Below are 27,992 nucleotides of genomic sequence, written 5' to 3'. Positions count from 1 at the left end.
TGTGTTCTTGTTGGTTCTCAGTCCACAGAACTTCCTTTAGGATGTTTTTCATAGCAGGGTTGGCTTTGGCAAAATCTCTTAGCTTCTGTTTATCCTGGAATGTTTTGATTATACCATCGTAGTTAATTGACAGCTTTTCTGGGTAGAGGATTCTTGGGTGGCAATTTTTTCTTTCAGGGTTTTATATATGTCTTCCCATTGCCTTCTTGCCCGCATGGTGTCTATTGAGAAATCCAAGCTTAATCTGATCTGTTTGCCTTTGTATGTTATATTTCTTTTTTCCCTAGCTGCTTTCAAGATCCTGTCTTTATCTTTGATTTTGTAGAGCTTGATTATTATATGTCTTGGTGATTGTCTTTTAGGGTCTATCCACCCTGGGGTTTATTGAGCTTCTTGAATGCTTATCTTTTCACTTTTCAGGATGTTAGGAGAATTTTCTTCCAGAAGCTCTTCAACTATCTCCTCTGTGGACTTGTGAGATTGTTCCTGTTCTGGAATGCCAATAATTCTTATGTTATTCCTCTTCATGTTATCCCACATGAATCTTAGGCTTTCTTTGGATTTTTTTTTATCCTTTTTTGTATTTGTTCTTCTATCTTAGTAGCGTTAAGAGATTTATCTTCTAGCTCACTATCTCTGGCTTCTGTCTCTTCAATTCTACTCCTTTGTCCTTTCAGTGTATTGCCCATTACTGATATTCTATTATTAATCATTTGGACTTCTTTCTGTAGGTTTTGAATTGTTTCCAATGCTGTGTCTATCTTATTTGATTGTTCCTGTAGCGCTTTCCTGACTTTTGCCTTACTTTTCTCTACTCCATTGTATAGTGTTTTGATACATTTTATAATCATTTTTAGGAATTCCTTCTCTGGCATTTCCAAAGCCTGGCCATCTTCCAGTATGGAGTGTACGTCTACTTCCAGCTCATTTGCCTCAGTCACTTTATCTCGTTTCTGGACATGTGCAGATATGGTCATCTGCTTCTATTTTTTAGGCATATTCAGGGGTTACCTGTGGCCTTAATACTTAGATGGGTATGTATTTTGGTATTTTTTATGCTTTCTGATTGCCTCCAGTTAGATGTTATCAGGAAATGGACTCCCCTTTTCACTCTTCTTCTTGAGAAATTTCAAGATGCCACTGTTGGTCATTTTGACGTAACTTAGGATTTAATTTTCCACTTATTTCCTTTTTTGTCTCCTTGTCCTGCTCCACAATCCCCGTTCAGTCCTTGTTTTTAGTTGTAAACAGTTCAGGGCCGGCTGTGGCTATTTGGTTTTAATTGGAAACTGTCTCTTTAAATTTCTAGGAGATCTGTAAGCATGCGTAGTAGAACCCTTTGAGGGTGGGGCTGGGGTGCCCAGTAGCTCAGGCACCCCTATAGTCACTAGAATGGAGGTGCGCAGACTGCAAGGGACCAATGAACAGCTACCAAAAAAAAAAAAAAAAGAATGTCCACAACTTTATCTCTGCGGTTCTGCTAGGCGTCTGTGGCCGCTCAGATCCTTCCCCCACTTGGTCTCACCCAAGATGGCGGCTCCTGGAGAGTTGAGCATCCCGGACTAGAAAGCAATGAATTTCTTGCTTCTGCCACAAATTCTCCCAGCTGTAAGCCTTCCAAGCTTCTAAATATTCCTTAATATGTGGTTCAGAGATCTGGGACCATCCCCTGAGCCTGCTTGGTTGGGTATTCTGTGTTGTTGTTGGCGAAACTCCTTTACTGCACTTCCACCCAATTCGCCATCTTGTTTGTTCTCCTTCCATCTTCTTTTGATGCTTTCTATGTCATTCAATAGTTTGCCCATAGAATCCTTCAATATTGAAAGTTGAAGTTTGAACTTTTTCTTCAGTTCTTTCCATTTGAGAAATGCTGAGCATATTTTTCCCTCCTGGTTTTCTAACTGCAAGTCTTTGCACATATCATTATAATACTTGACTTTGTCTTCTAGAGCTGCCCTTTGAAAATTTCTGTTCAGCTATTTTACCTCCTAATTTCTTCCATTTGCTTTAGCATCTCTATGCTGGAGAACAAGTTTCAATGTCTCTTCTGAGTTTCATTTTGACCTTTTCCCTGTTTCTTGTCTTCTTAGTGATCGTTTGCTTTCTTCCTATACAATGTTCTTGATGTCATCCCACAACTCTTCTCATCTTTGGCCATTAGTGTCTAATGCATCAAATCTGTTTTATGATGATCTCAAAGTTCTGGTGGGATATGCTCAAGTTCATATTTTCACACTAGTGGATTTGTTTTAATTTTCTTCAGCTTCAGCCTGAACTTGCATATGACCAACTGATGGTCTGTTCCAGTCCTTGGCCTTGTTTTGGATCATGATATGGAGTGTTTACAACATTTCTCTATACAGATGTAGTCAATTTAATTTCTTTGTATGCCATTAGGAGAGGTCCATGTGTATAGTCATCTTTTATGTTGTTTTAAAAAGGTGTTTGTAATGAATAAGTCACTGATCTTGCATAATTCTATCATGTGCTCTCCAGGATCATTTCTATCACCAAGGCCTTGTTTTCCAACTACCGCTCCTTCCTCTTTGTTTCAACCTATGCATTCCAGTCACAGTAATTATCAGTACATCTTGATTACATGTTTAATCAATTTCACAATGACAAAGTTGATACAATTCTTTAATTTTCTCATCCATGCCTTTAGTGATTGGTGCATAAATTTGAATAATAGTGACATTAACTGTTCTTCCTTGTTGTTGTTGTTAAGTGCCTCCGAGTTGATTCTGACTAGGTTTCCAAGGAGCAGCTGGTGTGCTTGAACTGCTGACCTTGTGGTTCAAATGGATCTGCAGTCTGGTGCATTAACCCATAGTGTCACACCAGGACCCCATTCTTCCTTGTAGTGGTATGGATATTATCCTATCACAGCATTGTATTTCAAATAAATCTTGAAATGTTCTTTTTGATGATAAATGCATCATTCATTCTTATTCAATTTGTCATTATTGGCATAGTAAACTAGGTGATTGTCTGGTTCAAAATGGCTAATACCAGTTCATTTTTTCTGTGTATTCAAAGATATTGATCTTTAGGTGTTTTATGTCATTTTTGATGACTTCCAATTTTCCTAGATTCACAGTTCTTAATTCCCATGTTCCATTTACTAATGTATGTTTTCAGCTGTTTCTCCTCATTTTGAATTATTCCCCATCAGAAAATGAAAGTCATCTCTACTTCGAGAAGGCAGATATTCCCCAGTCATCTTTTGAGGGTCTTCCAACCTAAGGGGCTCATTTTACAGCACTATTATTTGACAATATTTTGATGCTATTAATAATGTTTTTTATCTTCCTTCACATATGTAACAATGCTCTACTTTTCATAAGGTTTTCAGTGGCTGAGCATTCAGAATTAGTCCACCTCTCCTTCTTTCTACTCAGTCTTAGTCTGGAAGCTCAGCAGAAACCTGTCCACTGTGGGTGGCCTTGCTGGTTTTAAATACAAGTGGCATAGCTTTCAGCATCACAGCAACATGCCAAGTCACTGTAGTATAACAAACTTACAGATTAGTGGTTGGCCAAAACTTCCATCATCCCTTTTACCTTTAATATTAAAATTCTGAAATCTGTAATTGGTAATGAAATATGAATGTTATGAGATCAAAAGGGCAGCATTTTCCCAGGGATAAAGTTCAGAACAGGATGTATCCACAAAGAAGGATAAAGCGAATTGGTAAATTCAGAGGAACTGTGAAGTATGCTGTTACGTTACGGGGATTGCAATCAAAGTCACAAGACAAAATGTAGATGCAGGGCACCAGACGACCAGCCTGTCCTGCTGCCCACCCCGGCACCTTTTCCCGCATTGAGTCATGACCCTGCGCCCCTCACTGCTGCTCTAGCTGCTGCTGCTCAGTGGGGCGATGTGCCGGACAGAGGCAGGGGTTGAAACCGAAAGTCCTGTCCGAACCCTCCAAGTGGAGACCCTGGTGGAGCCCCCAGAACCGTGTGCGGAGCCCGCTGCCTACGGAGACACGCTTGGTAGATGGACGCATAATTGACACCTCTTTGACCCGTGATCCTTTGGTGATAGAAGTTGGCCAAAAGCAGGTGATCCCAGGGATAGAGCAGAGCCTTCTAGACATGTGTGTGGGAGAAAAGCGAAGGGCAATCGTTCCTTCTCACTTGGCCTATAGAAAATGGGAATTTCCACCATCCATCCCAGCGGATGCAGTGCTGCAGTTTGATGTGGAGCTGATTGCACTGGTCCGAGCCAACTACTGACAAGAGCTTGTGAAAGGCATTTTACCTCTGGTAGGCATAGCCATGGTGCCAGCCCTTCTGGGCCTCATTGGCTATCACCTATACAAAAAGACCAACAGACCCAAAGTCTCCAAAAAGAAGCTCAAGGAAGAAAAACAAAACAAGAGCAAAAAGAAATAATAAACAATAGTAATAAAGGCAGATGCAGATGAATTGTTGAAAGGAAAACCAAATCACACACATACAAATTATTTGGGGGAATAAAAGCAAAGATCCGCCTTTTGTTTAATTTACGAAGTCCTGGTAGCACAGTGGTTAAAACATTCGGCTGCTAACCACCAGCAAGTTCATGGGAGAAAAATGTGGCAGTTTGCTTCTGTAAAGATTCACAGTCTGGGAATCTCTGTGGGGCCTATAGGGTCACAATAAGAATTGACTCCATGGCAATAGATTTTTTTAGGGGAGGAGAGTGGTTGCTTAATCTTGGAAGGTACAATTAAATCTCAAAATAAAGAAAAGCACCAAGATTTAGGGAACAATACTACACCATTGGCATTTTGAGTTAGAGTTAGAGAATCAAGAAGGAGCGTTGTAAACAGTCTTATGTGCCATTCTTATATCTGATGAATCATTAGTAGGACAGATATATGCTGCAGATCTCCCCTACTCTACTTATATCATTGCAGTAATCTCTGTTGTGAGCAATAAATCACGTAGCATGACATCAAAATTAAAGTTTCTCCAACTATATCTATGAAATATAGTAGCTTTATTGGTCTAAATGAGAGAGATCATTGAGAATTAATAGGACATGAGGACCTCAGATTATAGGCTGATGAGTTTTGATTTTATAGTTCACAATGTTAGGAGTCTCTTGGTCACTCAAGTGAGTTATTAATGGATTATTAATTGGAAAGCTTTGTAATATGATATTAATGGCATTAAGTGCTTTAATTGGAAATGAAAATGTGCTTTAATTGTCAAAGTTTTACACATTGAAGCTCACATGAACTTTATTAAAGGTAATTGTAGATGGTTGGGAAATAATTGTTTAAGATTATGTTGACATTTTCTTAAACCATGTTGTTGTTGTTAAGTGTTGATGAGTCGGTTTGGACTCATAGCTACCCTGTATATCAATCTTGTGGTTCAAACCGACATTGAGATCTAGTGCTTATCCTACAGTGCCACACCAGGACTCCGTAGATCTGAGCAAAGAGCCTTCATTGTCCTTTTTCTCATTTGAAGGTGGATATTGTGAATTAATTAAACCTTTATATGCTTGCAGTTGACAGCACTAAACCTGGGAAATAATCTTTTAGAAGAAGTTCCAGAAGAGCTGAAATTCCTTACATCTCTGAAGAAACTTCATTTATTTGGAAATAGGATTCATAGGTTTTTACCTGGAGCATGTGGTAAGTTAGTCAAAGGAGACCAACACTGGTTTCAAATTTAATATAGGACTAAAGTAAGAAATGCATCTTACATATTCTGATCTTTTTGTGTTAGAGTCTTGTGTAAATGTGTCTTCTGTAAACATTTACACAATGTTCTTAGAATTGAGAAAATTTAAAAACAATATGTTCAACTATAATATCATATATTCCTTTACATACAGATTTGCAAAAATAAACAAGCATTGTTGTTGTTGTTAAGTGGCATCCAGTAGGTTCTGACTCATAGAGACCCAATAAGATTTATACTGCCAACCTTGTGGCTTACCCTACAGCATCACACCAGGCTCCACGCAAGTATTAGTGTTAGTGAATTTTCTTCTTTTTAGAATCAGTGTACATGCAGATTCTTGAATCTGGTTATTTCTGTGCTAGAGAGAATATAAATTAGGAATCAGAGAAAGTGAAGTTCTCCACGTCTTTCCTTGTTCTTTGGATTTCTCTTAAATTAATCATTTCTCCAATCAAAATGACATCTTTCCTTTTGTGATATTGTAAGAAGAGTGGATTTAAGGGCCGAATTTGTGACAGAAAGATACTCAGATGATTCTTATGGCCTCATTAATTCATGTAAGACATTTTACCACCTTGTACCTTTGTATAAAAATAATATTAAACATTCTAATTTATGTTTGGAGTCCTGGTGTGACACTGTGGGTTAATACGCCAGACTGCAGAGCCATTTGAACTGCAAGGTCAGCGATTCAAGCTCACCAGTTGCTCCTCAGAAACCCTATACAGGGTCACAATTGGAAATAATAGAGAAAATCCATTCAAAAGTGAAACAAGGAGAGAGTGGGGAGAGGAGAGAGAAAATGAATATGAAGCTCTGGGAGAAGCTGTGAGGGAAAACTAAGCTGCGTGTTTTTTAGAGTTATCCAGTGGATACAATCCTGAGTTCTGGGTGGCGTTTACCTTTTGTTTCCAACTGATGGAGAGACTGGCTGTACCCTCTGCCCTCTTGTATTATGATGGAGCTTTGTATATTTGTGATACGTTTCCTCTTTTTTTGAAAAATGCTTTAAGATATACTTAAAAAAATACTTTAATATATGTTACCTGCAGCAAAAAGATCCTTGTTCAAAGTGAGAAATCAGAAGGAAAACTAAGATGTATAGGAAGTTGACCAAGTATTATCATTCTACAGATGGCTAAAGTGACTAAAAATTATTTTCTAACAGATGGCTTACAAAATTTGATCCTGCTTAATCTGAACAACAATCTGCTTACGTGTCTTCCTGGAGAAATCCGCAGGTAATTTTGTTTGTATTGCGACATGGAGACTATAGGAATCCCCACCTCCTTTTGCTCCCTGGGCCCACCCTGGTCATCTGAATGCTTTATGCCCAGCATCAAGTATAACTGGGCTTTGTACATAGCAAAGAGGGATCTGAAGAGTGGAGGCAAGTCACTAATTTTAAGCAGATGATTTCTTAAACACTTCAGGGAAATGAGAAACAATATGATTTGGTAATGTAAGTGTAAAAGTCAGGGGTTTGAAACAAAGTTCTGAAGCTGATTCTGTTACTGGTTTCCTAATTTTAGAATTCTTGGAGCTTGCTCAGCTACAAAATTGGGGACATTAAATTTTACTTCTAATGAGTGTTGCAACTTGATGGAAAAGGTGATATAATATTAAAGGATTAAAAACCAAGTGATCATCTTCGTGTTTTTTTTTTTAAAGCAACAAACAAATCCCACATTTTATTCTCACTGACAACAGCCAAGTTGTGTTCCCTCCTAATGGGCAGCTGGTCAGACAGGGTGCCATCATAGTGCCTTTCTGGAACCGGCTGAAGGCCTTGACCTTCTGCAGGCAAAACACTCTCTTGGGCTTTTCCTTTGACAGATGGAAAGAGAACCCTACTTGGGTTTACTTTGGAAACTCTCTTTATTGCCTGTTGAGCAGAAACAGATGTATTACAAGGTAAGAACATCCAGATTTTTAAAGGAGGATTCAGAACTTTGAACAAATTTTTCTGCAGCATCTAAAATTGATTCCAATCCACTGGTATATATCCCTAGCTTAAGGAGTCCTGGTGTGGAGCTGTGGGTTAATGCACCAGACTGCAAATCCATTTGAACAGCAAGTTTGACAGTTCAAGCTCACCAGCTGCTCCTTGGAAACCCTATATAGGGTTGGTATGGGTCAGAATCGACTCAACAGCACTTAACAACAGCAACAATGTATTATATTCCCCCAATAGATTTTTACAGGGAAAGTAATGTTTTAAGTCTGAGCAACTTGAAAAAAGATAGAAATCAATCTAATTTCTGTAGAAAAGGGATAGTTACAGCAATAAAAATGCCAGGAGATGGCTGCTTGTTTTTTCACATAGCTTGCTAATCGATTGATTTATGTATATACATGATGACATCATTAGAAAAGAACACATGGGAAGTTCTGAGGAACTAGATGTAGGTCATATATTTAGGCAACTAGTTTTATGACCTTGGGCAAGTAATTTAGTGGCCGGGGACTTGAATTTCCTTATCTATAAAGGAAGAATTTGAGTAGATGAACTGTGAAGTTCTGCAATTTAGTGTTCTTATCTCATTTTGGAGTCCAAGGTAACATATTAAATTATAGAATTTAAGGTGTTCGATTTTCAGAATGTGTTAGTAAAATTAATGAAAAATTTCATTGAAAAAATAAGATAGTGAAGTAAGTAAATCCAAGTTATTATATAGCTGATCATAAACTTGTCTGTGTTCTGGTTGTGTGAACAGACAATCTATGATTTCAGCAAAACAGTAAGCAAATCTCCTGTTTTCTGAATTTGACAAGTTCTCTTATTAGGGACAGAGTCCTGGTGTGGCACTGTAGGAAAAGCGCTGGACCGCAAGGTCGGTTTGAACCACAAAGTCGGCAATTCAGACTTACCAGTCGCTCCGCCAACACCCTACACAGGGTCTTTATGAGTTGGAACCAACTCAGTGGCACTTAACAACAATTATTAGGGACTGGCATCCGGATATGGTGTTGGAGGATAAGCAATGGACTGCTCACACAAGGTTGGCTGTTCAAACCTACCAGCTGCTCCTTGGAAACACTATACAGGGACTCCATGAGTCAGATATGAATCAATGGCACTTGACAACAATTATTAGGGACTAAGTTTAAAATATCACCATTTAAAAAAGTGATACTTCAGGCACTTTCTGCTACCAAATCTTCAATTACATGCTCCAATATCTTTCATCTTTTTCTCCCTATCTGTAGTATTCACTGTCTTCATTTTATGGCTGCATTTAATATTTTCTTGTAGACTCATATTTATAAGGACAGGATTTATGACAGATTCATTTTTTCATTTTTCATAGATAAGTGGTACTCACAGCTATTTGGTATTGGATAACTATAGATATAGATTAGAGCTATATACTTGCACACGCACTCACACATGTATATGGTTATAGAATGAAAATAAGATGTTCTTTAAAACTAGGCTTTGATTACATAAAATACTCTTAAAATAAGCCATCTGATAATAGGAAATCTTTAAAAAATGTAGTTTTTGTTTGCATGGTCACAGTAATTGTGACACTTGACTTAAGTATGACTTAGATGAATGTCAAAAAATGTTTTGACACATATAGCCTCTGATAAATGGTGTTTCCTGTATAATGTACTTATTCTTGTGTTTCATTCATATGCTTTTTTTTTTTTTTTAGATTAAAAAGGCTTACATATTTGAGTATAAATTTCAACCAGCTAGCCAGCATTCCTAAAGAACTTTGTTTCCTTGGGAATCTTTCTGAACTTCAACTTAACTACAATCAGCTCATTTGCATACCTGAAGAAATTAAGTTTTTGAAGAAACTCCAGAAGCTTCTTCTGGTCAGGAATGACATTGAGTATTTGCCAGAGGTAAGCAAAACATAGATCCAAAGTTTTTTTTGCGGGGGAAATACTTATTACAGAATGATGGGGATGGTTCAAGAATAGATTTGTGTGTTTGAGTAATAACCTTTGAGTACCCAGAACATGGTTTCCCTCAAATTAGATGTCATCAGTTCCCAAATTCTTTTGAAATAAGTGGGTTATAACTTTTCATATTGTTATACATAGCTAAGGCTGACAGATTTAGCAAATAAAAATACAGGATATTAACTTAAATATGAATTTCAGATAATGATGAATAATTTTTGGTATTGCTTGGGAAGCACTTAGACAAAAGAATATTGATTGTTTATCTGAAACCTAAATGTAAATGTGTGTCTTGTATTTTATCTGCCAACTCTATATAGCACAAAATAGAAGTACATTTTAGCTCTGGAGTATGTGCTAGATTTCTTATATTTTTCTTCCATACCCACTCCGCACAGTCTATTTTAAGACTCTGTGCCTGGGAGATGGACGTGTAAGGATATCAATATCCTGTTTCTTCTGACTTCCTTTTTAGATATGGTTAATGGAAGGCACTAGCAGACAGTGAAAGGGCAAGAGAGGAGTCAGTATCAGATCACGTTCCTCTGTACCCTATCTAGAGGGATGGCCTTTCTTAAAGACCACAGCTAATGTCAGGTAGCCCTCTTTTGGACAATTGCTCCCTTCTGTTGCCTTTTCAGAACTTGTTACTAAGTGCCATCAAGTCAGCTCCAACTCATAGCCATCCTGTATATGGTTTCCAAGAAGTGACTTGTGGGTTTGAACCACCGACCTTGTGGTTAGTAATCCAGTACTTATCTTACAATGCCACACCATGACTCTAATCTCCCTAGCTTCTGGTAACTTCTTAGGTTTAGGAATACACTTTTTTAAAAAATTTTAAACTTTTTATTGTAAATTGAGTGAAGATTTACAAAGCAGATCATAAGTTTTCCATTTAACAAAGCACAGACTTTTTTCATCTCAGTGACTGCAATCCCCTCCATGGAACAGCGGTTATTCCACTTCCTTCTGTGGTTCTTATTTCCATTCCATTTTCCTTCCCGACCCTTTTGAACTTTGTCCTCAGCAAATGTTGCCCTTTTGATCTTGAATGGCTGACTATTCATGGAGAGCATACCTTGTTAGTGTTGTCCTCTCTATATGCCAATCTACCACTTTACTAAAAATTGGGCTAGGAAACCACTTTTGCTGGTTTAGAAAACCTTACCCTGCCGATACTTTAGTTTGACAGTACTGTGTTCTGCTAAGAATCGGTCTGTGGTTATAACTTCCTCCCTTGGTGGTTGTGGTGGTTATATGCTGTCGAGTCAGTTCCAACTCATAACAACCCTATACAGGGTTTCTGAGGCTGTGAATCTTGATGGGAGCAGAAAGCCACATCTTTCTCCCATGGAGCAACTGGTAGATTCAAACTGCTGACCTTGTGGTTAGAATCCCAACTTGTAATTCACTATGCTAGCAGGACTCTCCACTTCCTTTATTATGTAAATTAAAATTGGTTAAATAGTAGGGAAGACATGCCATAATATAAACTGAAGAATTAAAAAAATAAACAAATTGATATGTTGTTGTTAAATGCCGGCAACTCGGTCCAACTCATAGTGACACTGTGCATTGTGTCCTGCATCATCCTCACAACTGTCATGTTTGAGTTCATAGTTGCTGACACTGTCAGTCTATCTCACAGGGGTCTTCCTCTATCTAACTCTCCCTGTACTTCTCTGTGGTGCTATCAGATAAGCACTGGGCTGCTAATGGCAAGATCGGCTGTTCAGTCCCACCACCTGCTAGTTGCATACTCTATATAGGGTAACTATGAGTCAGAACCGACTGGATGTACTTAACAACAACACTTTCCAAGCATGGTGTCTTCCATGTACTGGTTGCTCCTGACAACGTATTCAAAGTAGGAGAGATAGGGTCTTGCCATCTTCTCTCTAGGGAACATTCTGGTTGTACTTCTAAGACAGATTTGTTTGATCTTCTGGCAGTACATGAGTACTTTCAATAATCTTCATGAATACCATAATTCAAATGCATCAATTCATCTACAGTCTTCCTTATTTATTATCCAAAATTGATATATCGTTTGTTGTCGTGTGCCGTTGAGTCTGTTCTGACTCATAGCAACCCTGTCTAGGGTTTCCAAAGAGCAGCTGGTGGGTTTGAACCACTGACCTTGTAGTTCAAATCCATCTTGCAGTCCAGTGCATTATTGTTCAGTGCCATATCAAACTAATATAGTAGAAATATAAATGGGGAAAAAAGAGACTTGCACTATTTCTAAATGTTTAATTTTCCTTTCAAGAGAATATCCCCTCCAAACAACATTTAAATTGTATAATGTAAAATGTGAAAAGTTAACCAAGATGGTGGCATGTAAATAACCATATCTCAAATTGTTTAATCTGAAGTTTATTAAAAACCCTGATTTCTATAAACAGATGAAAAAAAGTCTTCAAATTGTTATTTAAATCTCTTAAGGTATAACTCCTTTATTTTGGGAAAAGGCAGTAATAACACAACAATATAATTTGTTGTTGTTATGTGCCTTGGAGTTGGTTCCGACTCATAGTGACCTTGCACAGGGTTTCCGAGGCTATAAATCTTTACAGGAGCAGAACACCTCATCTTTCTCCTGTGTAACAGCTGGTAGTTTCAAACTGCTGACCCTGAGGTTTGCAGCCCGATTCGTAACCACTACGCTACCAGAGCTCCTTAACATATTATTGTTGTTGTTGTTATGAGCCGTGGACTTGGTTCTGACTCATAGTGACCCTGTACAGGGTTTCTGAGGCTGTAATCTTTATGGGAGCAGAAAGCCTCATCTTTCTCTCGCGGAACAACTGGTAGTTTCGAACTGCTGACCTTGTGGCTCACAGCCCAATTCGTAACCACTCCGCTACCAGAGCTCCTTTACCATATCATTAGTGAAATATTATTATTTTTTCATGCTCCTGATAACTATGATGCAGCTCTTCTTATTATCCTCAGTTTAGAAAACATCAACAGAAAGGCTATGTAACTTGGAAAAATGAGGGACTCATACCTGTGTCTGTTTGCCTTCTGAGGCTGCCTTTACATCAGTGTCTTTTACTACACTAGCCTCAATCCCAAGATGTTTAAAAATTTTAAATGTAAATGCTAATCAGTCCTATCCTGAACTTTCGTAAAAAAGGTATCTATTATCTTTTATTTCTTTGGACATTTAATGTGATTCAATCTATCTGTCTTCTTTGGGATTTGCATGTGATGCTGTGGGTCAATGCGCTGGACTGCAAGGTCAGTTTGAACTACAAGGTCAGTGGTTCAAGCTCATTAGCTGCTCCTTGGAAACCCTGTATAGAGTCGCTATGAGTCGGAACTGACTCAATGGTACTTAATAACAACAGCAATACATGACAAGACATTACAGAAAATACTCATTTGTTTGGATAAAGAATTCACATGTTTTCATTAGTTATGATGAATACTGATCTCTAACCCAGTGTCTAATATGTAGTTGGCTTTAAATATATGGTTGTGTTGTATAAGACCCAAACTCCTTAACACAATATAGCAGACATCTGTTGTTTTGCCATTTGTGCATCTTCATATAATGGTATCATGATGTACCTTTGGTAAGTCATTCCCTTCTCCACTTAGGATCTGTAAGGTTTGGTTAGTACTGAACATCAGTTGACCAGACCTGCCCAATCAGAATATACCATCACAATGAAATTAATGATTTATTCAAAGACAAACATAGCATTTAAGTCAAAATAATGAGAGATGACTTATGGACTGACTGGAAGTAACTGAATTCTTCATGTTAAGATTGAGAAATTAGAAGGATATAAGCCCAGAGCCGCTGATGTCTATCTTGCTATTCTGTTAGGAAAGCCAGATTTTACTGACTTCATCATAAAAGAAAGAGATAATGACATTATTGATCACCTAGAACCAGCCATATATAATTTTAGCTTTTACATGAGTCAATTTCCTTACTTGTTAAGTTGGGTTGAGTTTCTTTTTACTTGCAACCTAAAGAATTCTAATACGCCTGGTGTGGCACTGTGGGTTAATGCGCGAGGCTGCAAAGCTGCTTGAACTGCAAGGTCAGCAGTTCAAGGTCACCAGTCGCTCCTTGGAAACCCTATATAGGGTCGCTATGGGTTGGAACCGACTCAATGGCACTTAACAACAACAACATTCATTAAGGACCTTCATGTCTTCTGTCTTCCTTAGTCACTCTTGCTCATACCATAAATTAGCAATACTAAATTTCTGACAGTGCTACCCCAAACAAGTGTTTTCTCTTAAAAAAAACACTTACGATTTCAAAGTTCTCAAAGAATCTCAGCTTAAATTTTACTTCTTTCTGGAAACCTTATCTGACCTCTGAAAATAAAGTGTTTCTGTTATTTTTTCCACCACTTATCTGTCCGTTTGTCATACTGTGGTGTCTTGTCTTTTACTTTGATGATGAAAGTTCTACCTCAGTATTTTAAATACCAGCAGGGTTACCCATGTGCCCATGGCTTCAGTGGAGCTTCCAGACTAAGACAGAGTGGGAAGAAGAAGATGTGGACCAATTCTGAATGGTTAGCCACCCATAACTTTATGAATAACTTATGAAGATTGAAAGATCTAGTGCCAGAAGATGAGTCCCTCAAGTTGGAAGGCACTCAGAATGTGACTGGGGAAGACCTGCCTGCTCAAAGTAGAGTGGACCCTAGTGATGTGACTGAAACAAAGTTTTTAAGACCTTCATTTTGCTGATGTGGCACAACTCAAAATGGGAAGAAACAACTACAAACATCCATTAGTAATTGGAACACAGACTGTAAGAAATATGAATCCAGGAAAATTGGAAGTCATCAGAAATGAAGTGGAATGCAAACAGATCGATATTATAGGCAGTAGTGAGCTGAAAAAGACTGGTATTGGTTATCTTGAATCAGATAATCATACACTTTATGATGATAGGAATGACAAACTGAAGAGGAGTAATATTACATTCATTGTCAAAAAGAGCATTTTAAAGATCTATCTTGAATTATAATGCTGTCAGTGATAGGATAATATCCGTACACCTAAAAGGTAGACCTCTGGTAGCGTAGTGGTTACGAATCGGGCTGTGAACCTTAAAGTCAGCAGTTCAAAACTACCAGCCACTCCGTGGGAGAAAGATGAGGCTTTCTGCTCTGGTAAAGATTTACAGCCTCAGAAACCCTGTACAGGGTCGCTACAGGACAGAACTGACTCGATGGCACTTAACAACAACAAAAGGCAGACCAGTTAATGCTAGTGTTCAGATTTATGCAGCAACAATAGGCTTAGACATAACGACAATGGCACAGAACTGTGCAGGGTTTCATTCTGTTGTGCATGGGTCGCTATGAATTGGAACAGACTAGAAGGCACTTAACAACAACAACAATGATTATTTTACCCATAACACTTTATCCTTAATCCTTGTTCACCCTTATTGTTTCCATACCAAAATGTTTCATTACTTATTTGAGAGGTTTTAATCCATGTAAGACTGGAGAATGGAAAGAATCTAAGACTAAACAAAAAACAAAAATGAAAAAGCAATGACAATAACACCACCAACAGCAATAGCTATGACTGAAGTAAAAACAAAACAAAGAGTAAGTACAACAGAAGAAATGATATCAAATGTTTGTCAGTAGAATGGAAAACACTGTATCTTAGTATCTGAACACTGTGAGAAGAGACTATATTGTGAGTCTGAAAATCTCTGTAGCTACCACAGCACTAGAAAAAGGTCAGTGAAAGATCAATTGTAGGGAATGGTGCAAGCAGAGAGCCTCCAGCTGCCATCTCTGTTATGGCCTGTCTCAGCTGTATATAGCCTCCTTCCTTGCCCACGGTTACACTTTCCCTTTAGCATCCCACATCCTGTAACGGAACAAGGCAGGAATATAGAGGATTAGCCATGTCTCTCTAATGGGAGACAAGTTGGATGAGCAAGACCCACTCCAGATCTTTCACTCTGTTGAATCTGCAGTAAACCTTGACTTCTCCTTTTGCCTAATCCTGCTTCATTCTACACACTTTCACAGGGTAGATGCTTATTAACATCTAGCACCCAAATTTATATATCAGCATCTGCTTCCAGAGACCCAACCTGTGATAGAATATGATAGAACCGAAGAACAAACACATCTGGCATGGATAAAAAGACATGTCATCTTCCCAGGCAGAGATTGGGCTGGTAAACAAGAGTAACACTTCAGAAAAATTTCTAAAAGTCGTTGAACTATTTATCTAATCATACCTTTAGATTTCAATGATTTTAAAAAGTTTTTGATGTTTTTAGTTAAAAAAATATCCTATTCAGTCTTTGCTTGCTGTTAGAAATACCAGACAGAACTCAGATGTACCATGATGACCATGTAGTTACTATGCTAATTTACAGTCACACTTTGGGCATGTATATTGTTGTTGTTGTTAAGTGCTGTTGAATTGGTTCTGACTCACAGCCTGTATAGGGTTTCCAAAGAATGACTGGTAGGCTTGAACCACTGACCTCCCAGTTAATAGTCCAGTGCTTAGTCTACAGTGCCACACCAAGACTCCTGATCATGCAGATGCAATAAAAAGTTTTATTTCCTTTATGAGGAAAGGGTTTTCTTAGCTTTGTGCTAAGTATGAGATAAATGAATAGTAAATGCTGGTGAAATTGTCAATAGAGATAACTTATCAGGGTTTTATAGTTTCTGTTTTTCAAAAGTTCTTTCTCTTTTAATAATAAGTAATATTTATTGAACCGGCACTTAACAACAATAACAGTGTCTATTGAGTGCTCACTATTAGCTCCTATTAAGCATTTTTGAATTAGTAATTTATTTACTCTATTCAAAACCCTGTGAAGTAGGTATACCTATTAACATTTTCATTTTACAAATGGTGAAATTAAAGTACAAAGAGATAAAAATATTTGCCCATAGTTACGTAACTTATGTCAGAGGTGGGATTTGAACACAGAAGTATCTTAGTCATCATAATATGTTGCCCTGAAGTGATCAGAGAAAATGCAGAACTCAGTGAACCTGACAGTCTGGGACACGGTGACATCCTTGGGGAAAACATACAAAAGATAATCAGGGAACTTTAAAAGATGACCATTTTTATCAAGTTTGAACTTAAAAAACACTTATAATTCTAAGTAGTAGATTTTAAAAAATCTCCCTTTCTCTTTTGTTTTCTAAAACAGGGACTTTGTGATCTTACACACTTAAGAATCCTAGACATAGCTGGAAATATTGTTCACATTTTTCCATCCCAAGTAAGTAGAGTCAATTCTGTACTATAATTGAAAAATAATTTTACTTATGCTATTGGGAATAAGAAAAAATATGGGCAACCAGTAAAACCTATAATAACGGAAACCTTGATTTATACCAATGACTCAAAGTTTTGCTTTGTTCTGAAATTTCAAAACCTGCTCTTCCTCATTCCTTCCTTTGTGTTTTGTGCCTGCTGAACTTGCTTGAATTAAAAGACCTCTGATAGCTATCATAAATACTTAACTAAAACAGTTATGATAAAACATTCTTTTATTACACATTGCTTTTGGTCACTTTAGATTTTTTGAAAATATTACTTTCAGAAGCAGAAATTTTTATCCCTTGTAATTAATGCAAAGGTAACACTTCAAAAAACGCTAGTTATTTTAAAGCCACAAATAATGAAAACTGTACTTTTTTCTTTTTGGAAACTAATTTTGACTTTGTTTTATTTCAAATAACTGAGAAGCAGTAGGTCTTGTCAGTTTCTGATGTTTGAGAGAACAGCCATTTTTCTTGTTGCATCCTAACATTTTTAACAAGCATGTTTGTACCTGAAGTGTAATAAACAGAAGTCCACACAAAAGGAACTCCATCAATAGTTGCTGATACATTAGTTTCTTTTCCTAATCTTGTTGTTGGTTGTGGTAAGTGCTATTGAAGCAGTTTTCCAACTCAACCACCTTGTATAAGGTTTCCCAGAAACAGCTGGTAGTTTTGAACCACTTACCTTTTGGTTAGCAGTCCAGTGCTTATCCTAAGGTTTCAGGCCTTTTGAACCACTAGAACTAGATTTTACCCTGATGATGGTTCAAATATGAAAAATGAGTATAATGTCTATTTTAGAAAAATGATATCATTTGAATGTTTAATAACAATTGGGTGTTGTTAATATTGCTACAAGATTGTAATTATCCTGTAAACGTTGTTGTTGTTAAGTGCCGTCAAGTCAGTTCCAACCCATAGAGATCCTGTATAGGGTTTCTGAGGAGTGTTTAGTGAGCTTGAATCTCTGACCTTGTGCATCAAACCGACTTTGCAGTCAAGCATATTAACCCACAGCACCACACTGGACTCCTTAAATGAATAAATCGAAATAATGCTCTTAAATTACGTTTCTACTTTAGCTGAACCATTAATCAACTGTGTCTTCTACAAAGTGATTCTGTTCTTGCAATATTGATAAAATACTGTTTCTTCCAGCTCCATGAATGTAGATTAACTGACAGGCTCTGCAGTACTTTACCTTCTAGTACTTATTCCATCATTCTCTACTTGTTGTTGTTGTTGTTATGTGCTGTGGAGTCGGTTCTGACTCATAGCGGCCCTGTACAGGGTTTCCAAGGCTGTAAATCTTTATGGGAGCAGAACGCCTCATCTTTCTCCCGCAGAACAGCTGGTATTTTCAAATGCTGACCCTGAGGTTGTGAACCCATCCTAGCCTTGATATTACTGGTTCAAGGTCATTGGTTTTGAATATTTGATAGTTGGGGCAACTTATGGGGCAAATAATGAACATTAGGATACAAAGGTCTGACTCAAGGTCATATTCTGATTATCAATGATAGAGGATACATTTAAAAATTATGGCAGTGAATTTTAAAGACAACCAACTAGGCCATGCTTTTTAGGAGACAAATAACACACAAAAAAAGAACATGGGCTCTGTAGTTATGTATACATAAATTTTAAATCCTATGTTTTTCATTTACTAACTTTGTAATCTCAAATAAGTTAACTTTTTGGTCTCTTTCCTCATCTGTAAATTGGGGATATTGATACAATTAAACTTACCAGGTTGTTAAATCAGATAGTGACTATAAAGCATTTGTGCAGTCAGTATTCAGTGAATAGAACTATCATTATTATATATTTATATGCAGTGTTTCGTTCTGCTGTGCATAAGGTCGCTATGAGTCGATATCGACTCAATGGCACCTAACAACAATAACAACAAATATATGTTGTTGTTGTTAAGTGCTATCAAGTCAGTTCCAATTCACAATGACCCTGTATAGGGTTTCCAAGGAGCCAGTGGTGGGTTTGAATAGTTGATCTTTAGATTATCAGTCCTGTGCCTATCCTACAGTATCAAACCAATATACTATAGAAATATTGTTTTTATTAAGTGCTATTGAATCAGTTCTGAATCGTAGCTACCCATAGGATTTTCAAGGAATGGATGGTGGGTTTGAACCACTGACCTTTTGGTTAGCACTATAGTGTCACATGAGAATGTCCACTAATAAATAGTAAGAGTGATATATTAGTAGTAATACATAATTTTAGTATTCATTCACTGTCTGCTGATCTTATAAAGTACATGTTTTTAAAACTTATGAAAAATTTCAAACACATAAAAAAAAAATGAAAGAATAAAATGCAACTGCATGTGCCAATTTTTTTTTGTTGTATTCTGTGGAAGTATCTTACATTCCACCACTTATCTGTAAGTTTGTCTTACTGTGGTGACTTGAGTGCTGATGTGTTTCTGGAAGCCATGTATCCTGTATTTTAAATACCAGCAAGGTCACACATGGTGTACAGGATTTAGCTGAACTTGCAAACTGAGACTCAGAGAAGGAAATACAGACTACTTCTGAATATTTAATCACCAAAAACTTTATGAATAGTAATGGAACACTGTAAGATAGCACTGCAGTATTGAATAATGAAACATGATGAAGAGCACCAGAATATTATCAGATATAGTTCCAGAAGATGAGCCCCTCAGGTTTGAAGGCACTCAAAATACCATTGGGGAAGAGCTGCCTCCTCAAAAGTGAGTTGACTGTGATGATGAATATGGAGTAAACTTGTTAGAACTTCATTTGCTGATGGGACACAACTCAAAGTGAGGAGAAATAGCTGCAAACATTAATTAATAATAAGAACATGGAATGTATAAATCTAGTAAAGTTGGAAATTGTAAAAATTGAAATGGAATGCATAAACATCGATATCCTAGGCATTAGAGAGCTGAAATGGCAAATATTGACCATTCTGAATCTGACAATTACAAGATTTACTGTACTAGGAATGACAGATTGAAGAGGAATGTCATTGTATTCATCATCAAAAGGAATATTTCAAAATCTATCTTGCAGTACAATGCTGTCTGTGATAGGAAAATACCCATATACCTACAAGAAAGACCAGTTAATACCAATATTATTTAAATTTAAGCACCAACCACTAAGCCAGTGATAGTGAAGTTGAATAATTATACACATGTCTTCAGTCTCAAATTGATCAAACATGCAATCAAGATATATTGATTAGTATTGGTGACGAATGCAAAAGTTGGAAACAAAGAGGAAGGATCAGTAATTGTAAAATATGGCCTTGGTGATAGAAATAATCCTGGAGATCGCATGATAGAATTTTGCAAGACCAAAGACGTCTTCATTGCAGATACCTTTTCTAAACAACATAAAATATGATTACACATGGTCCTCACCTGATGGAATGCACAGAAATCAATTTGACTACATCAGTAGAAAGAGACAGTGGAAAAGCTCAGTATCATCTGACAAAACAAGGCCAAAGGCAGACTATGGAACACACCATTAATTGTTCACATTCTAGTTCTGGCTGAAGCTGAAGAAAATTAAAACAAGTCCATTAGAGTCAAATATAATCTTGAAACATATCCTACCTGAACTTAGAGATCATCTGAAGAACAGATTTGATGAATTAGACCTAATAACCAAAGACCAGAAGAGTTGTGGGATGACATCAAGAACATTATATAGGAAGAAAGCAAAAGATCATTAGGAAGACAAGAAAGAATGAATTAAAAACCAAAATGGATGTCAAAATAAACTCTGAAACTTGCTCTCCAACACAGAGTTGCTAAAACAAATGGAAGAAATGAGGAGGTAAAAGAATGGATCAGAAAATTTCAAAGGGCAGCTCAAGAACACAAAATCAAATAATATAGTGAAATGTGCAAAGAACTGGAGTTAGAAAATCAAAGGGCAAGAACACACTCAGCATTTCTCAAGCTGAATGAACTAAAGAAAAAATCCATGTCTCAACTTTAAATATTGAAGGATTCTATGGACAAACTGGAGTCCTGGTATAGCATTATAGGATAATGTGCTAGACTGCAAGGCCAGTTTGAACTACCAAGTCAGTTGTTCAAACCCACCAGCCACTCAATGGAAACGCTACAAAGGGTTGCTATAAGTCGGGACCAACTTATAGCACTTAACAACAAGGGCAAGCTGGAGTCCTGGTGTGGCACTGTGAGTAAATGTGCAGGACTGCAAAGTCAGTTTGAGCCCTTAGGTCGGTGGTTTAAGCTCACTAGCCACTTACTGGAAACCCTTTAGAGGGTTGCTATGGGTCAGAAGTGACTTGAAGGCACTTAACAACAAAAACAATGGACAAACTATTTAATCATACAGAATGCATCAAAAGAAGATGGAAGGAATTCACAGAGTCACTGTACCAAAATGAAATGGTCTATGTCCAACCATTCCAAGATGTAGTATATGATCAAGAGCCAACGATACTGAAGGAAGAAGTCCAAGGTACATTAAAAACATTGGGAAAGAACAAGGTTCTGGGAATTGATGGGATACCAATTAAAATCTTTCAACAAATGGATGCAGCCCTGGAGGCACTCACTCATCTATGTCTAGAAATTTGGAAGTAGCTACCTGGCCAAGTGATTGCAAGAGATCCTGATTTGTGCCCATTCCAAAGAAAGGAGACTCAATATAATATAGAAATCATGGGACAATATAATTAATACTGTATGCAAATAAATTTTTGGTAGAGATATTTCAAAATTGGCTGCAACAGTACATTGACAGGGAACTTCCAGAGGTTCAAGCCAGATTCAGAAGAGGTCATGGAACGAGGTGTATCCTTGCTAATGTCAGATATGTCTTGGCAGAGAATACCAGATAGACTTTTACCTGTGTTTTATTGACTATACAAAGGCTTTAATTGTGTGGCCCATTACAAAATATAGCCAACATTGCAGAGAATGAGTATTCCAGAGCACTTAAATGTACTCATGAGAAACTTGTACATAGACCAAGAGGCAGTTGTTTGAACAGAACAGGGGAACACCAAATGGTTTAAAGTTAGGAAAGGTGTATGCTTGGGTTGTATTCTTTCAACATACTTACTCAATCTGTATGCTGAGCAAATAATCTGAGAAGCTGAATTATATGAAGAAGAATTTGGTATCAGGATTGGAGGAAGGCTTATTAACAATCTGCAATATGCAGATGACACGTTTTTGTTTGCTGAAAGCAAAGAGGACTTAAAATACTTACTGATGAAGGCACAGGTTAGGGATAATAACATCATAGCTTGGGTGAGGAAGAGGAGGGCAATACACAAGAAGGAGTCGAGGGGTGGAAGATCAAGGAAGATAGAGGAACATGTAAGAAGGTTTGTATGGTCTAAATGGGTCAGAGGTAAATAGGGGTGTATGCTCAACCTTGGAATAAGGCTCTGTGATACAGGGGTTGAAGTATAATATGAATGGGTAAAAAAGGGAAAATAATGTCAAGGTTATTGATTGCATTATGCGTATTGGTTTCCCCTGCCTACTAATGTTAAATAGACACTTGAGTGGGGTAGAAAGGAATATCAGGAAATATGATTACAGAAAGTGTATAAACCCATCTTCAGCTTATAACAGATTGGAATACCTAAAAGGGACTTTAGAGCTTTCCCAGTGAAATAGGCTTCTTGTGGAGTTGTTATAGAGTATAGGGCCTTAAGATGGACCTATCCAGAACCCTGAAGCCCATACAGAACATTCTGAGGTGGGACATTCCCACTTGAAAGAACATGCAGATCAACCAGGAGTGGCTAGAGGAACAGAAGATATTTCTTGAAAGACCAGCAGGTAAAGAGAAGAGAGAGAGAGAAAAAAAGAAAAGAAAATGAAAAAACAGACTGGCTATTATAAGAACAAGCAAAATGTTCTCCTGGGAGCCATCAAGGCAAGCCATCAAGTTTCTTCAGGACAAACCCCTTCCCAAGACTAAAACTCAAAGGGAAAACATGAGCAGGCTCATATGCTCATTGGTGAGTGCATTGGTCTCCCTGTGAGTGGAAGTGGGGGAAAGGCAGAATAAAGATATGGACTGAGCTTGACCACAATCCATAGACTCCTGCTGACCTTGAGATAAGAGAGACAAGAGGAAGGGTAGGTTGGTCCAAAACTCGGGAAGACTTGGAAACTCCAGAGCCCATGGACACTGACTTAGATACTGGGGGCTACTGCTGAGAGTAAACTGTCAAGCGGATATGAAGTGGGGGAAGATGCGCAAGAATGCCCAAACTTGCAGATAGTACCCGTTTGACCTAGCTTGGATGGCTTGATGATCAAAACCTGACTAGAGGAAGATAAATTTGATACAAGAAGCAAGTGTAAATTGTTGCAATTTTATTAATTTAACCTTAACTTATAGATATATTGTTGTTGTTAAGTGTCGTTGAGTCGGTTCTGACCCATAGTGATCCTGCATCCGGTTTCTGAGGAGCAGCTGGTGAGCTTGAACCACCGATCTTGTAATTCAAACAGTTTTGCAGTCTGGCACATTAACCCACAGCACCACACCAGGACTCCAACTTACAGATATGTGTTGTTGTTAAGTACCACAGAGTCAGTTCTGACTCATAGTGACCCAGGGTTTCCAAGGTTGTAAATCCTTACGGGAGCAGAAAGCCTCATCGTTATTCCACGGAATGGCTGGTAGTTTCAAACTGCCAACCTTGAGGTTAGCAGCCTGATTCATAAACACTACGCCACCAGAGCTCCTTAATTTATAGATATACTAGCTCAAAATACTGAGCAGGAAGGAGTTTTCAAATCAAGAATCAAGCACACCCCCTCAGTACACAGGACTGATAGGGATGGTCAACTTGAGTATTGGTTACCTAAAATGGGGGTGTTATAAAGGCACAAAATGGCTGGTTTACAAGTGTTCATCATGGAGTTTAGTTTCAGAGTCAGTGGGGGAAGGTAGAATCCAGTTTCTATCTTGTTTAGATGGGTGTGGTGAAGAGAAATGGGGATAGGATTCTTTTGATTTAATAGTGAGTAATTGGTATCATGACTAATTGCAATTGTCACAATAGTAAAGACAGAAGATGTGTAACAAAAAAAATAGTTAATCTTACATTCCAGGAACATAGGACCCTAGGACCAGCAAGAGGGAAAAGCATGAGCAGAACATGGGATCCTAGCAGAAAAGCAGCTACCCCAGGGACAGAGACAGATGCAAGGAGAGATAGAGCATCTGAGGACTCTAGACTCAAGAACAGAGAAAGGCTGTGTGCTGACAGGCAGAGGTCTGGTTTGCAAAATGTGTCCTTTGGTTGTTTAAACAATTATATATTCCTGTGTGTTTTTGTGTACATCAAAAAAAAAAAAGAATTGTAATCATTACAATGAAACAAGGTGCAATTAGTTGAGTGCAAAACTGATGTTCCGCCATGTAGACTATCACTCAATTCACAATAAAAGCTTTAAAAAAATACTTGCTAATGAAGATCAAAGACTACAGCCTTCAGTATATGTTGCACCTCAATGTAAAGTAAACAAAAATCCTCACAACTAGACCAATAAATAACATCAAGATTAGTGGAGAAAAAATTGAAGTTGTCAAAGGCTTCATTTTGCTTGGATCAGCTATCAACAGGCATGGAAGCAATCACATGAAGAAAACCACAATGAAGAAATCACATGACATACTAAATTAGGAAAATCTGCTGCACATGACCTCTTTAAAGTGTTCAAGAGCAAAGATTTTTTGAGGCCTACTGTCAGCCTGACTCCAAACCATGGTATTTTCAGTAGTCTCATATGCATCTGAAAGTTAGACAATGAATAAAGAAGACCATAGAAGAATTGATGCATTTGAATTATGGTGTTGGAGAATAATATTAAAAGTACCATGAACTGCTTTAAGAATAAACAAATTTGGAAGTACAACCAGAATGCTCCTTAAGCCAGGATGGCCAGACTTCGTCTCTCATACTTTGGACATTTTTTTAGCAGGTATTAGTCCCTGGAGAAGGGCCAGCAAAAAAGAGGAAGACCCCCAACAAAGTGGATTGGCACACTGGCAGCGGAAATGGGTTCAAGTGTAGCGGCAATTCTGTGGTTGATGCAGGCCCAAGCATAAGATTGCTATGAGTCCATACCAACTTGATGTCATCTAATGGCAGCAACCAGATATATTTTTGTGTCCACATAGCTTTTTAATATTTGTAGCTTAATTTTCACCAAGATTTTTTTACATTAATGTGAAATAAAATGGAGATGTGTAATAAGACAATGGGTTTATTATAAATACTTACCATTTGTTTTGAACCAAAAGAGTTTCTGCATTATTATTAAGGAAAATGCTGTGATGAATATAAAATGAATTATTTGTTTTAGAATTGCATTGATTCTTATAAACTGAGATTTTACTTTTTTTCCCTTATATATATTTTTCCTGTTTTTAATTTATAACACATATGCCAATTATGCATTATTGAAATTTCAATCAACATAGAAATACAGAATAAAAATAAAGTCTCTATTCTAAAGCTTCCATGTCTTCTAAAAATACTTGTTAAAACATTTATTCACATTATATCTAGGTAGGTTTCATTTGCTTCATTATATATAAGAATTTTCTTTTTAAGGCATCATCATATACATATTCAAGTGGTGTCATTGGTAATAAAAGGATCAGTAGAGACTAAGCAAAACTCCTGGGATAAACTTTTGGGATCTGACATATCATTGTACATTTCTAGTACATTCTTAGTTCCTCAGATAAAATTATTTGGTGTTCAGTTTCTGAGACATGTTAAAATTGTTTTCATTTTAATAGATTGCAAAGTGTCCTGTGCTTCTTGGATGAGCAGTTAAGGTTTATTTTAAGGCAACTTTTTGTTTTTATTATATTTTATTTCACCATACGTATTCAGTCTGTATGCTGAACAAATAATCTAAGAAAATGGATTATATGAAGAACAGTGTGGCATCAGAATTGGAGGAAGACTCATTAACAACCTGTGACATGCAGATGATACAACCTTGCATGTGACATTGTGGGTTAATGCGATGGACTGTAGGGTTGTTTGAACTGCAAGGTTGGCAGTTCAAGCTCACTAGTCACTCCTCAGAAAACCCTATACAGGCTCACTATGAGTTGGAACTGACTCCATGGCACATAATCACCACAACCATTATTATTAGGTTCTCATTTAATAGTTTTTATACAAATTGTTCTGTGACATTGCTTACAATTTTCTCATTGTGTCAGCTTTCTCATAGTTACAATTCTGTATGTTTTCTTTCCTCTGATCTAACTTTTTTTTTTTAATCCCTCCTTGCCTTTTCTTCTCTGCTTTTGGGTAATTGTTGATAATTTGGTCTTATATAGCTAATTGTTTAAGGGGTATATTGTACATTTGTTTCATTTATTTATTCTTTATTTGAGTCTCCGGCCCATATTTAATGGAAATTAATATTTATAGGATGCATTTACATAGACAGGAACCATCCCTTTTGTAAGAAAATAGTACATTTCCTTCTATTTCTTACAACATTTACTTTATAATCCAATCTATTTTGTCTGAAAATTGACCTCCAGCAGTGGATTCAGTTGTAGGATAAGAGTGTTGGGAGTGCTGCTAGTCTATCAGTCTGGTCTTTTCTTATGAATTTGAGTTTTGTTTTATGTTCTTTGTTTTTCTCCCATTCTAACTGAGACTGCCTATTGCCTACCTGATTAGAACTGCTGGAAGTAGGAGCCCAGGCCCATCTGATTCTTCTGGTTCTTTGTGTGGACTAGTTTTTTCCTTGAGTCTCTGTTTTCCTTCATCCTGTTTTACTCCTGACTTGGAGATTCCAGTAGCTGTATCTTAGATAGCGGCTCACAAGTTTTGAAGAGGCCATACTCTACTCACCAAACTAGGCTAGGCTATAAAACATTAAGTGTATAAGTTATGCTATAAGATAACTCCATTCATCCAACTCTCTTTCTATATATATTCTTTTTTAAATGGCATTTTTCTGATTATAGGAGTAATTAATTCATTGTAAAAAAGCTAGAAAATAAGTCAATATAAACAAAGTACAATATAAGGTACTTATAAACACTGTCTGGTTTTTTTCTTTTACCATCTCATATTTATATGTGCACTTTAAAAACAATAAAATTTAAAGTGTATTGCATATAAAAGTATAGGATCGGGCAGTGTTTCATTCTGTTGTGCATAGGGTCACTATGAGTTGATACTGACTCGATGGCACCTAACAACAACAATCTTGCTTTTTGTCTTACATTATATTTTGAGCATTATCCATTAATATTTTTAATATATAATTTTTAATGACTGGATGCTCTCTCCATTTTCTTTATGATCTATTTGTGTGTTTTTTAGTTTTATTTATTAATATAATTGTGCTTGGATTTTTTAATAAGCAAGGCTTTGGTGAAAAGGTAATAAGAAATCACATGACTTTTACTCTCAGGGAGAGTAAACATTTTTGAAATATCACTTGTGATTGACAGTTGATCATGTGTGGAAGCACTGTTAGTTGTTTAGATATGCAGAAAATTGTTAGATTTGAGTAAAATAATGAGCTTTAGTACCTCTCTATATAATCAATACAACTCTTCAATGCTCAATAAACATTTACTGAGAGACTTCTCAGTACAAAGCTACCTTTTAAGTGCTGGGTAAAAAGATTGGAAGAAATCTTACTCTCAAGAAACACTGGGAGACAACTAAACAAATACAGCTGTTACCCTGTAGAAACTTTGGATTTTGTATTTGAAGAGAGCTGTAGAAATTGAAATGCATCTAAGAAAAAGAGAAATACAGATATTTACATTTTTAAAAGTTTAAAGAAACTGGCATTAATTAGCTTGGTAAAGGAAAGGAGGGGTCTGGTCACATTTCAAATACTAAAGAGGAAAATAAATAACCAGTTGCCTTTGTAACTTTTGATGATGAGAAAACAACAAATAAGAATAAGTCAAAAAGTATGGCTAATAGGGGTCCAGTTCATACTTGTATGTGTTTATTCCAACATGTCTCTGCAATTTTCAGATGGCTAGGAACTCTGGTAGCGTAGTGGTTA

General features: G+C 37.1%; 1 protein-coding gene and 1 pseudogene across 1 annotated transcript in view; both read left to right on the top strand.

Annotated features, from left to right (window-relative positions):
• The window catches only part of LRRC69 (leucine rich repeat containing 69), a 133,280-nt gene that overhangs the window by 30,447 nt on the left and 74,841 nt on the right, over nt 1-27,992 (top strand). Inside the window, exons 2-5 of the mRNA XM_006859224.1 lie at nt 5,512-5,638; nt 6,859-6,931; nt 9,353-9,548; nt 16,798-16,869. Of these exons, the coding sequence (XP_006859286.1) occupies nt 5,512-5,638; nt 6,859-6,931; nt 9,353-9,548; nt 16,798-16,869 (468 nt within the window). The remainder of the gene's footprint in view (nt 1-5,511; nt 5,639-6,858; nt 6,932-9,352; nt 9,549-16,797; nt 16,870-27,992) is intronic.
• LOC102827599 lies at nt 3,833-4,403 on the top strand (annotated as a pseudogene).

Source organism: Chrysochloris asiatica, unplaced genomic scaffold (assembly GCF_000296735.1).
Source record: "Chrysochloris asiatica unplaced genomic scaffold, ChrAsi1.0 scaffold00031, whole genome shotgun sequence".
Taxonomy (NCBI): Eukaryota; Metazoa; Chordata; class Mammalia; order Afrosoricida; family Chrysochloridae; genus Chrysochloris; species Chrysochloris asiatica.
The sequence above is the reverse complement of the archived record's forward strand: the minus strand, read 5'-3'. Positions and strand labels throughout refer to the sequence as shown.